Source organism: Uloborus diversus, chromosome 6 (genome assembly GCF_026930045.1).
Source record: "Uloborus diversus isolate 005 chromosome 6, Udiv.v.3.1, whole genome shotgun sequence".
NCBI classification, from domain to species: Eukaryota; Metazoa; Arthropoda; class Arachnida; order Araneae; family Uloboridae; genus Uloborus; species Uloborus diversus.
This window is the reverse complement of record NC_072736.1, coordinates 32126474-32138999: the sequence shown is the minus strand read 5'-3', so window position 1 is coordinate 32138999 and position 12526 is coordinate 32126474. Positions and strand designations below refer to the sequence as shown.

The following is a 12526-nucleotide window of genomic DNA, read 5'->3' as shown; positions in this document are numbered from 1 at the left end:
TGAGCTGTAAAATGATTCAGAAACGTCCCTGGAAAATAACAGGCACCTGATGTGTCCAATTTCTGCGAGTAACATACTGGTAGTTATCAAAATAATGTAAACATCTGTAAATAAAAGTGATTTTTGATTGTGCTTCGTAAGTAATAAAAAGAATAAAACTAGATTTCTGATTTTTTTAATATAAATAGCAATGTACATATTCTGGTAGGATATGGTGGCTTAATTAAAGTTCTGAAATTTTTGAATTTTTTTCAAGCGCGTAAAATGTCGGACCTCTCAAATTTTAAAAGAGGCCATATTGTTGCAGCGCGTCTAGTTGGAGCAAGTGTAACAGAAACATCTCAAGTTTTTGGCGTTTCTAGAGGTACAGTATCTAAAGTCATGACAGCACACACACAGCGCGGTAAGACAAGCTCAGCAAAGCAAAATAGTGGACGGAAAGAGAAGCTCAGTGAAAGAAACCGACGGGTATTGAAGCGGATTGTAATGTCCAAAAAACGAACAATAGCAGACTCATTGCGCATGCGCTTTTGCCTTAGACATACATTGAACCACCTCAATATGGCGAACAAATGATGATTGCGTTTGTGTGTCTTTCACATTGAATGTAGTACACTATTGGGTTAAAACACAACTTTTCTTGGATTAACTATCCGAAATAACAAGTAAGTACAGCTTTTGATCGCTTTGTAGCTTTTAGGGCTTTCAAACATAGTTAAGTGTTTAAAAGTGCATTTATTGCTTTTCAGTTACCGTTACTGTCTTTTAGTTTCCGTTAACCGTTACTATCGTGAAATTTCCATCATTCAAAACGCTACTAAAAATATCCTGTCATTATTTTCTTGAGTACTCGATAAGCAGCTTTTATTAATCACCAAAAAAAAAAAACCCTCAGTCTAGCTCTTTTTTTTTTCGGCTTTTTCATTCAAGTGTTAGAATCATTTCCTGTTAGCGGTTAATGTCTGGATAGCGTTAAAAATTTCTTTTGGTTTTTTAACTATCGAAAAACTTCATGTGCATTTTATTTTGTTACTCTTGATTAACGTTTATGAAACGATTTTGTTTTTCCGTAACTGTAATATCCCTGAATATTTTTAGCTCTTCATGTAAATAATCCATAAGTACAGCTATGTTTCAATTTCGGAATACGTCATGTTTTAGTAAATGTATAATCTCTCACATGTTTTAAATAATTACTCGTGTTTAAATTATAACGATTTGTGACAGATCTTTGATACCAAGTAAATGAATGGGTAGATATTTATTGTTTAATTAATTCTTAACATTACTTTTCGTAAAAAAAAAAAAAAAAAAAAAATCGTCAGAACTCTGAAATTTTCACATGTTTTTAACGGCCCCAGAGTTATTATTAATATTATTTATTTTATGAATTTTTATGAAAACGATAAAGATTTCACTGGTTCGCAAAGTTTTTCATTTGTTTTTACCGCGTTCGTGAGTCAAAAGATGTTGAGAAACACTGAGTTAGAGCAATGAGCACTTGTGTTGAAAACTCTGAAATATGATCAAATGCTGTAATTACATGTTTTAATCATTTCCAGTATCGAGTTCAGTGTGAAAAATGTCCAAAACGAAGAATATCATAAATCAAAACAAAACTTAAAAAAAAAAACACAACTGTATTCAAAAACGCACTCAATACGGAGGAGGGGGGAGGAGGATCTATAGTAAGGGTGCCATTTCTCTCTCAAAAGGTTCCTTTTTTTCACTCCGGCTGTCTAGTTTTTAAAAGGTGCCTGTTTTTCACCTTATTTAGAGGTGCGATTTCGGCTCCGTATTGGGTGCCGCTGGTGAACAAGCGTTTCTCCCCTGAAAGGTGCCGAATGCATCCTGTAGTTTTAACAGTGTAGCTGGAACTACTGAAGCATGTCGTCTATAATCTGGAGGAATTAATTTGATTTCGTTTTTACATTGACTAGTCGCTTTCCTTTTGCATAAAATAAAAACATTATTATTTTCAGAAAATGGTTGTAGTCGTTGAAAAGGCACACCAGAAATAATTTCAGCCTATGCTAATTAAGAAAGAGATTCAACTGTTAGAAAATTCGATAGTACTAATACGGGAAAATAACTCGTTTAGTTAGTAGAACTTATCGTTGTTATGTTAATTATTAACCATAAAGAAATTATTCATGATACATTCTTACTTTTTTTTGCTTTAATTATATTAAAAAGTTGCTTCGAATTGTTGCTCCCTGAAAATTTTCTTTCGCAAGCGATACATAATACATTTTTCTTTATCGTTTAAGGAATAATTATGCTAATTTTTAATAACATACCTTTACTTTATTATTAAAATGAAGTTCATAACCATATTTGTTGATTTACAATTAAAGGGCTATAGCAAGAAACAACTTGAACTTCTTGAATGCGTTTGCTTTTGAAAACTTGACGTCTTTACTAAAACTGTAAGTATTTGTAAATTATTTTTAATGTTTATTTAATTTCTGGAAATGAGCTAATAATTATGAATGCAAATATAATTTTTACGACTTTAATCGGCTAAAAGCGAAAAAAATAATAAAAACTTTCATTTGAGAACAACCGTTTTATTTTACTCTCTGCTAGACACATGCACATTAAATTAGAAAAATAATTGACACATTTTAAAAATTCATAGAAAGCAAAAAATTGTCGTATCAATTCACGGTTTGCTCCATAATACTTTATAGTTTGAAGAATTTTTTATGACATCGTAAAAAACAGGAATGGAAAGAAGAAAAAGTGTAATCATAAATAATTTACATTGACGGCTGTATCGTCACGATAAGAACAACAAATTCTTTCTGTGGCAATACAATCGTCAATGGAAATTATTTATAATTTCTTCTTTTTTTTTCTCTTTCTTTTTTTTCTCTTTTTTACGATGTCATAAAAAAATTCAACCTATAAAGTATTATGGCACAAACTACGTATTAATACGATTATTTGTTGTTTTTCATGAATTTTAAAAATTTTTCATATACTTTACGAACTCCGTGTATATATTTGCTAATTAAAAAAATATCAAAATTTTTTGTTTTCAATAAAACTAGTAAAATATAACATTCAATAACACAAACAAGTTCTCGTATTATACTATCAAAATAATAAGTTGCAAAAAAAATATTTTGCTTTTCTTTTTTCTTTCCTTTTTTAGCTTCTTATTCAAGCCATGTTACTGAACGTCCAAATAAAATTACCTTGAAAACAATCTAAAAGAATCTTCCCTTAGAATAGACGGATTCGAATTTCTGGACGAAAATAGACTGCATTCACTAATTACTTACTCATTTTGCGAATATACATTTTCCATGAAAGATATATTTTGCAACGTTTAAAGTGTTATATATTTTCAGAGATCTTCATGGAAACGATATTCGAAGTATCGATCGCCAAGCCTTTTCATGGATGCCGAAATTGGAATCCCTGTGAGTAGTTTTAAAGCAAAATGACATATTTTCTTTCAAGAAAAGGATTGACGTTTGTGCTTATATACACCCGTTTGAGAATTAATAAAATCAAGTTGGGAATTTTTAATTTTCGAATATTTTAGATTGTTCAACATTTGTTTATAACTGTTGTTTATCCTACCGGTTGATTAGGCGCTATAACCTCACGTTTTTTTGTCATAAACATCGTGTTTTATTAAGTGTTATAAATTTCTACATATTTTTACTGTTTTTTCTCAATCCGGTCACTTTTTATCTTCTTGTTAGCCATTTATATTTCTCCACGGAAGAGGCAGGCCATTGTGACATTGAGTAAAAATCTGATTGCGCAAGAAAAGAAAAAAATTATTTGCGCTTTGCTAAAAACATGGTTTAGAGATCAAGAATTCAAAGAAAAGTGAAAAAACTCTAGTTGACACTATATCCAGTAGAGTAAAAATGGTGCAGGACAAAAAAAAAAGGGGGGGGGGTCATACTAAGTGGTGATTTTACAATTAAATGGTGTAAATAAAGGTAATATTTTGACAAAAATAAAATTGGCTTGATTCCATTAATTTGCACAAGCGTGTATTTTCACATCAAATGCTTGAGTATAGAAAGTTTAAGGAAACTGTTAACTTTTGATTTCGGATATTCAAAAAATATCCTAAAAAAAGAGACTTCATCTGTTTATTTATACAGAAGTTATACTTCACATCCATGCGCTTTGCTTCCGGATATACACAGTAAAGATTTACGTCGCAAGAAAAGAAAATAACACCCAGTTCACCGATGGGAGTCGAACCCGCAACTTCTGGCTTAGAAGACGTAATTTTTACCACCGAGTTACGGAGGCACCAAAATGACTACGCAAAATATATAATATTGCAAATGAAATGCAGCAGGTTGCTAATTAATCATTTATTTTAACATCATAATGAAAAACTTAAAGCACGTAAACCGTGCTTTAAGCATAGTTTCGCATTAACAGGAGAGAGCCTGTAGGAAGTTGTTCTGAAAAGTGCACTACTTCTTTTTCATTGCCTAGTGTTCTACTTTAGAAATATTGCCAGACCTTCACATCAAATGACCTTTTTTGCATCCCTTAAAGCTTTTCTTTACAATTTAGTTTAGCGCTTTGTGAACCGTATGGATAAGTATGCATGGAAACTTTGACAGTAAAGCACCCGTTTTGATAAATAACGTTAAAAACATGATTTCAACTTTCGCTTTAAAATTAATTTCTATCTATTCCAAACTTCTAAACTGCTTGTAGAATAAAGCGTTTTCTGATGTATATTTAAAAATTAATACAGGGCCATGTTGCATTCGGAATCAAGTTTTTTTATGTGATTATCACCTTAAAGTTCACGCCTTTGAGCATTAACGAAAGTTTACCCGTAAAAACCAAAACGGTTATACGCAAATTTTTGCAAATTCATATCTGGTTGCATTGTTTTTATTATTAATGTTTCCTTTTCATTGGAGATGATTTATTTCACAATGATTTTCCTATAGTTATAATCAGGGCTGAGGAGAGGGAAACCAATCGATTCCGACTCGTTTACCCCAAAATCAATCCAACTCCTACGCTGACTCCGCAGTGGTGGCAGTGAGAGAAAATGACAGACTCCAATTCTTGGAATTTGTAACTTCCGACTCCCGACTCTGATTCCAACTCCTTTACCCGCCAATCAGTCCGAGTCTGTGACTCCGACTCCGCAGCCCTGGTTATGAGATTGTATATTATTAAGATGTAAAGAGGATTCCATTTCTGGTTCTGCCAATTATGAAATGAGTTCTGAATTTAACTGAAATAAATATTTCCTTTCTGAATCATTTAAAACTCAAAATAAATAAATAAAAAGAAACATTGAATAACGCTTTTGGTTTCAGTTTTTACCAATAATACCACCTGGTTTGAAATTTTACGTGGTTGATTTAATGGATTTTCATTATGATTAATTTATACATAGGGTTACGTTGTACCATGAGACACTGCGAATTTCTAAGAATGTATTTTCAGCAGCCTTGTTTTTTCTAATTTTTAATAGTAACCTTCACCACTAAATGGTGCCATAGTAACAATCAGCATAGAATTGGTTAAATTGATAATTTTGTGAGAAAAAGAAAATTTCATGATGCCAAAGTAAATATTTTCATTTCAATTTCATTTTCTGTTTTTGTATTTGAAAAACTAATCAACTGAGTTTCATTTTGGTAAAGTACTTTAAATATTTTGGTTAAGAGAAAATAATGATAGCGCATCTAGGTTGACCACCATTATGGTTTTTCTTAAACCACGTGGGGATTGTACCTTAGCACAGCCAAATATATTGTGGTGTAGAAGGCGTACCAAGGTACAACATATGCATGGTTCTTAATAATTAGGATAAGTTTAGAGACATGTAAAAATGTTCTAATGTGATGTAGTCATTTAAACAAATTTAATGTTGGATAATAATTCATTAATTCATTATTCACATTTCATTATTCATTACTTATGATTTAATTCATTACCACGATTTTTTTTTTTTTTTGGTGCAAAATTGGTTCAGGTATATGGCTCTTTCCTGAATCATGAAAAGTTTCCCATCGTACAACATGATGTGTTACCAAGGTACAAAAGGATGTGTTACATTGGAACAGTTTGGAACTCTTACTTTAACTGGCTGACAATATTTTATTTTCAAACTGCCTGAATTTAAAAAATCTATATATATTGCAGAGAAATATGTTGGGGTATTTTAAAGTAGCTTTGAGACTTTTAATTTAAGTTAAATCATTGACGTAAAAACGTAAAATATGAAAAGTGTCCCAAGGTACAACACTCTCCCCTACTCCAAAATCAGTCCGAGTCTGCGACTCTGACTCCGCAGCCCTGGTTATAAGATTTTATATTATTAAGATGCGAAGAGGAATTGAACTGAAATAAATATTTCCTTTCTGAATCAATATAAACTCAAATTAAAAGAGAAAGCATTGAATAACACTCTTGGTTTCAGTTTTTAGCAATAACACCACCTGCTTTGGAATTCAACGGGGTTCATTTAATGAATTTTCATTATGATTTAAAATTAATTTATACGTGATGCAAAAGATACAATAAATAAGTTTAATAAATATAGCTTATCTTAGAATTTAAGATCTTGAAGTTAAGTATCGTTTAATGAATTGTTTTTTTCCTAGAAATTTAAGAAAGAATTCTCTGAAAAGTCTACAGATAGGAACATTCGATGATCTTCGGCAGTTAAAACATATGTAAGTTTTTTAAATAATTTTATTTTGTATTTTAGAGACAATATGAAGCATTGTGACAAAAAAAAAAAAAGAAAAAAGAAAAAAAAAGAACCCTAAAACAGGATCATACATTATTTGACTTTCTTTTTGTGTTTTATAAGGCAATATTCTTTGTTGAAAGAATTTATTTGTGCATTTTTTATAATTTTTCTCGTTGATTTTGTTTTGTTGTGAACACCAATTTTTATAAATCGACATTTAACTTACATTTATGTCGTGCCACCTTATTTTTTCTCCACTTCTAAACAAACTTTTTAGAAACTAATGATGTATAACAAATGCTCTGCAATACGCATTGTAACATTATTTAAATGACTTAAAATCATAAGCAGTTAATTTCGCTAGTAGACTCGAATACTTATCGTACAAACTTTGAGCGTAATAAGTTTGTTTAATTTGATGAAAGCTTTTTTACTAATAGTTACTTCAAAAGCGGTTTTAATGTTTGTGCAACATTTGATTGAAACTTAAGTTCTTTTTAAAATAATATTCGGAAAAATTAAAAACATATATACAAAAACGTATTTCATCAATGCATAATTAACAATGTTGAAGGGAAATATAGCTGTTTCAAGGAATATGTGAAATAGCTTTTGGGGAAACATTACATTTTTTTTACTGCTGTGTGCATTTGCGATTTTTTCTAACTACGAATTTTTGCAATACTTAGTTCCTTTTTCTTTCCAACATTTCTCAGAACATCCCTCCAGGAAGAAGCAATCGATTTCTAACCTTACGGGAGTTAAGAAGTATAATCCCAATAAATTTTAAATTACTCTTAAAAGAACTTTTAACATTTTATCCTAAAAGGTTCAATGACAGCAGGGTCCTTTAGTGGATGGGGTATAAAATGCATTTCAAGCACTAAAGATATACTGCATACCGATTTGCTAAAGCTTCGGAAAATCAAAGTAGCGAGCTTTCAACACACTAGTTTAACAAGTTGCAAAGAAAATCGAAATGCAATCTTGCTTGGGGAACAAGAACGTTATGTACTTTAGAATTTGAATAAACTCATTATTTGTTACTGGTGTTTCTTAAATCACATGCGTGAGCAAATAAAGACTTATCACAGATTTAAATTTATCTATTTAAGTGATGTTATGACTATTCCCTTATTAGAATTTAATCTTAAAAAAATATGAACTTATATCTCCCTTTTATTTTATTCAGGATTGTCTGACTAGTTTTGTGATCTGTATTTCTTTCTTTCATTAATTTTTTGGTGTGTTTTTCTTATTTATTTATTTACTAGCTGCATTGCCCGGCTTTGCACGGTCTACCTCGAAAATAAAAGTTTTGGCAAGTGACGCATGTTCAACAATCAGGCTTCGATTAGAAAAAAAAATACTGTGAATTTCCCATCAAAATAATCATTTTTAAAGAAAGAAAACGGCAAATCAAAAATTCCCGAATAAATTAAACGCAACACCTAAAATCCAAAAGAAAAAAGAAAGAAGATCAATCGCCGAATAATAATCAAAAAGGAAAATTTTTATCTCAAAATAAAAACAAAATTTTATTTGGTCACAGTGGAGAAAAAAAAGTGGCAACCTTCTGAATTGTTTTCACGCTAATTTAAAATGAGATCGCGCAAACGGTAATTTTCCCGATTTAAAATTTCTGTTCCATTAGGCTTAGCAGTGTTTTGTATTTTTTCCCGGTGATTTTACAGTTTTTTTTTTTTTTTTTTTTTTTTTTTTTATATGAGATTCGAAGAAAATGAGTGAACTCTATGGATTTTTTTTCGCGCGCTTTCGAATGGCACCAAAATCGAACTTATCGGATTACTATTTCGGGTAGAAAGAGCCATTTAATGCCATTTTCGGATCTTAAAAATAAAATTCGAACGGTTTGGTTCTTTTTTGGAGGTTTGAACCAGCCCCCCCCCCCCCTTACGTTCCTTTTCGGGTGCCCAAGTACCTCCCTACCAAATTTGGTCTCGAACCGACGTAAAATGTGGATTCGTATACACACATATATATTCTTTGTTTTATTTATATAAATTTTTAATTTAAACTTTGATTATTAAGGTTTTTAGTTCAATAATTTTGCTTTATTTTTGGTTATTTAAATTTTGTTTGACTTTTTGAAAGTTACTTGATTTTATTTATTAAAAGTTCGTTTAGTTTCGTAGTATTTCAATTTGACTTTCTCACTGGTTACTGCCCCTTAATTATATATACTGTCATTCTTTTTTTTTTTTTTTTTACGTTTGAGTTTTATATGACTGTATATTATTTACATACATGTGTGTGTGTGTGAGTGTATATATGTTTTACTGCCGTAATTCATAATGGAATAACAAAAATGTCCAAACCTTAAAATGTTTCAAAATATTTAGGTCGCCTGTTTGTATAAACGAAATAAAATTATTTCTGCCTTTTTCAGTTATTTTGACGAGTTCCATCTGTGTTCTCTTGCCCTTCACGTTCGAATTTGCGAACCACGTGGTGATGGCATCAGCAGCATTGCCCATCTCTTGGATAGTGTGGTTCTCAGAGTTAGCGTATGGGGCGTGGCCGTGGTTGCTGGGCTGGGCAATCTAGCTGTACTTGTGGGTCGCTTACTGCTTGCAGAACCCAATGAAGTCCACTCTTTTTACATAAAGAATTTATCTCTGGCTGACTTGCTGATGGCTGCTTATTTGTTTGTGATTGCTGCTTACGATCTCCGATTTAGAGGAGAGTATATTCATCATGAAGCAAGATGGAGACACAGTTGGCAGTGTAATTTGTGCGGGTTCCTTTCGACACTAAGTAGCGAATCGTCTGTACTCATCCTCACCATCATCACTGTGGACAGGTACTGTTGAGTTTTTACAAGTTGGAAACTGTTATATCTGTTAGTTAGTTCAAGTGATTGGCTATTTAATAAGTTCGAAATAACGCTTTCAAGTTGATCTTCTTGTCGGCGAATATTTCAGGAGTGTTTCAAAAACATAAGTTTACGTAAATAAGTGAAATTTACTTCGTTTATTTCTTTAGGAATACCTTTCGATCTAATTTAGTTTTTGAAAAAAAAGTGATAGCTTAAATAATAATGGTAATTTGAATAAATCTAAAAGAAACGAATAAAATTAAAAGGTTAATAAAGGTAAAAAAAAGCTAACATAAAAACCGATTAAATCAATTGAATTATTTTATATTCAACATTGAATAATTTTCAATTTTACAAGTTTGCTTTGCAAAAATGCTAGTTAAAGAAAAATCTTATTTTTTTCAAAAATGTAATGCGAACCAAAAACTATAGTGAATGAAACTTTTTTTTAGAAATATTAATTTGTTAATTAGAGACAAAAGTTTTAAGCTTGGCAAATAACACGAATCCTAAAAAATAATGAATTAAATGCAACCAACTATTTTTATTTTACGAACCGAAATTCTTGAAGATTTTTATGATTAGCTCACGAAAAAAAAAATCAAAGCATATCTGAGTATGATAATAAAAAAAAATCGAAGTTTTCTTATACATAAACAACATGTAGGGGTAGACCGGGTAGGGTTTACGAGGATTTGTTTTCAATGAATTTTCTAATTTTTATGTTTGAACGTAGGAAATTTTATGCACAGTGGTTTTATAAAGCAATGAATGAAGTCCAAATTTGTATTTTCAGTTGTTGCTCAGCTTGTGTTTTTAACCTAAAAAAATTTTTTTTGTGTCCAAGTCAGGCATCGATTGGGGCATGTTTACGCATAGCAAAAATAATACCAAGGAGTAAGTGATATAATTACCAAAATATAAATGTTTTATTTCTCTTAAAACACTTTGAAAATAAGAAAATCACAAATAATTAATTAAAGAGCATTTTATTGGCTTAACTAAACTCATAGGGCTTATTGCTGATTAAAAACAGAAACTATTTAGTCATCTTCTTCATCATTGTTAGATTTTACTAACAAAAATAAAGTATTTCTCTTCGCATACTTGTCATGGGACTGAGTTTTGGCATCTAAGGCATTAAACCCTGTCTTGTCCTTTTTTCAATTGATTGTGTGCTTTCAAACAATAGATGCAAGCACTATTTTCTACTTCGTAAACATAATTTCATTTTTACAGAGTGTATACAAACTTTTTCCTGTCGCAGGTTTTGGTTTCATACCTTTTTCTTTGATGTTTTCTATTTCTGCTTCAATTGAAACTTGTAAATTTTAAAGTAATTTCTCTTTTTTTTTGTTTAAATTCTGCCCATTTTTTTTTCTTTTGTAGATTCTAACTGCTCTTGTTGCTTTTTAATCGGAGTATCAGTTAGGGGGGAGAAAAAAGAGGATGCTCAATATCCTTTCCTAGTTCCTCAGCTTTGGTGATACTTTTTTAAATGGTCTCAGTTGGAGTAGTCATATGTGACGATGTGGAAGGACTAGTGGAAGAAGTATTTGGAATATCGATTAGCTTTTTCATTATTTTGACATCTAACGTGGTTCCGTTAGTGTTTTGAACGTAATGTCGTACCATGTTTAAAATGAAGAAAACGTATTACAGACTGAATAGTGTATAAAGTTAAAGCAGAATAGGCATGAAGACAACACTATATGATTGTAAGCTATAAGATACGAAGCTATTAATTTATTAAAAATGAATAGTAATTTTCAAAACTAAATAACCTGAAAATACTAAAGGTTTGATACAGTACAGAGCGAAAAAAGCATCCAGGACCCTTTTAGAAGTAAGACAGAGTAGTAAGACACGGTAAAAACGTGCATAAATGTGCCCCGATGAAAATGCGTAAACGTGCCCCGTCGGCAAGTTTGGATTTATTTTTAACGCGCAACAAAATTTAAGAACTTTTCTCTCCATATAAATACAATTCTCAAGAAAAGGATGAAATTCTGCTAATTTTTATATAATACTTTGTTTTTAACAAAGCGTTATTTATTTACAATAAGCTTCAAAACGTTCAACAGAAAATTTACTCGGCTCGGTAGGAAACAGATTTTTCTATCCGCATGCTAAACCGAAGCTCGACTGATGCTCATAAACTTGTGATAACATTTGCTAGGGAGTAGCATCAATCTGGTATGGCTGTTGGCTCTCCATTTCTAACTCGTTTTGAAAAAAGGGCACTGCGTAAACGCACCCAATGCGTACACGTGCTCTGGTCTACCCTACTAAAAGAACAACCAACGGCATTATCGTTTAAAATACGGTAAAGTGTACTCCGAAGCTGAATTTTTATCATTTTTATTTGCTTTATAACAATGTTTTCACAAAAACTTGAGAATATGATATTGGAGAAAATTTTCAGACTAAAGTGCACAGGAAGAAATCTTTTATAAGTTTTTCTATAAACAAAACACTCTAAAAGAAAATAATAACTTTTAAACTTTTGTAATTCAAGACTCACCTACAGCCAAGTTTTCTTTCAGCAAAATTTTAAGAAAGCAGATAATCATTTGTCTTGCAGCTTTATATCTCGCTTCAAATTGTCAGTTTTTGTTGTCACATAAAAAAAGGCGAAAAAAAAAAAAAACTGCAATTGTTGAAAAATATTCTTAAACAAGAGAGTAAGTTGCTTGAAAAGAAAATTACAGAGCTAAAAAGAGTTTCTTATTTAGTAAAAATGAAAAAAAAAAAAAAAAAAAAAACATAATTTCACAAATACCAGGAATGAGAAGTCTTTGCAATGTTTTTGTTTGTATTTCCAAAATGCAATAAGTAATAAATTAAATGTGTAAAAGTACTTGATGAAATGTTAAAAAATAAATTAACTTTTGTCGGTATCTTTTTATTTAAAACACAGATATTTCAGTGGAACTCATAGTAACTTCAATTTACTTCACGAGAGTAAAATATGT

The 12526-nt window shown here is 30.9% G+C and overlaps 1 protein-coding gene across 1 annotated transcript in view; it reads left to right on the top strand.

Moving 5' to 3' along the window:
* Window positions 1-12526, top strand: part of LOC129224316 (relaxin receptor 1-like) — a 52444-nt gene that overhangs the window by 29719 nt on the left and 10199 nt on the right. The window contains exons 12-15 of the mRNA XM_054858753.1: window positions 2358-2429; window positions 3360-3431; window positions 6621-6692; window positions 9123-9536. Of these exons, the coding sequence (XP_054714728.1) occupies window positions 2358-2429; window positions 3360-3431; window positions 6621-6692; window positions 9123-9536 (630 nt within the window). The remainder of the gene's footprint in view (window positions 1-2357; window positions 2430-3359; window positions 3432-6620; window positions 6693-9122; window positions 9537-12526) is intronic.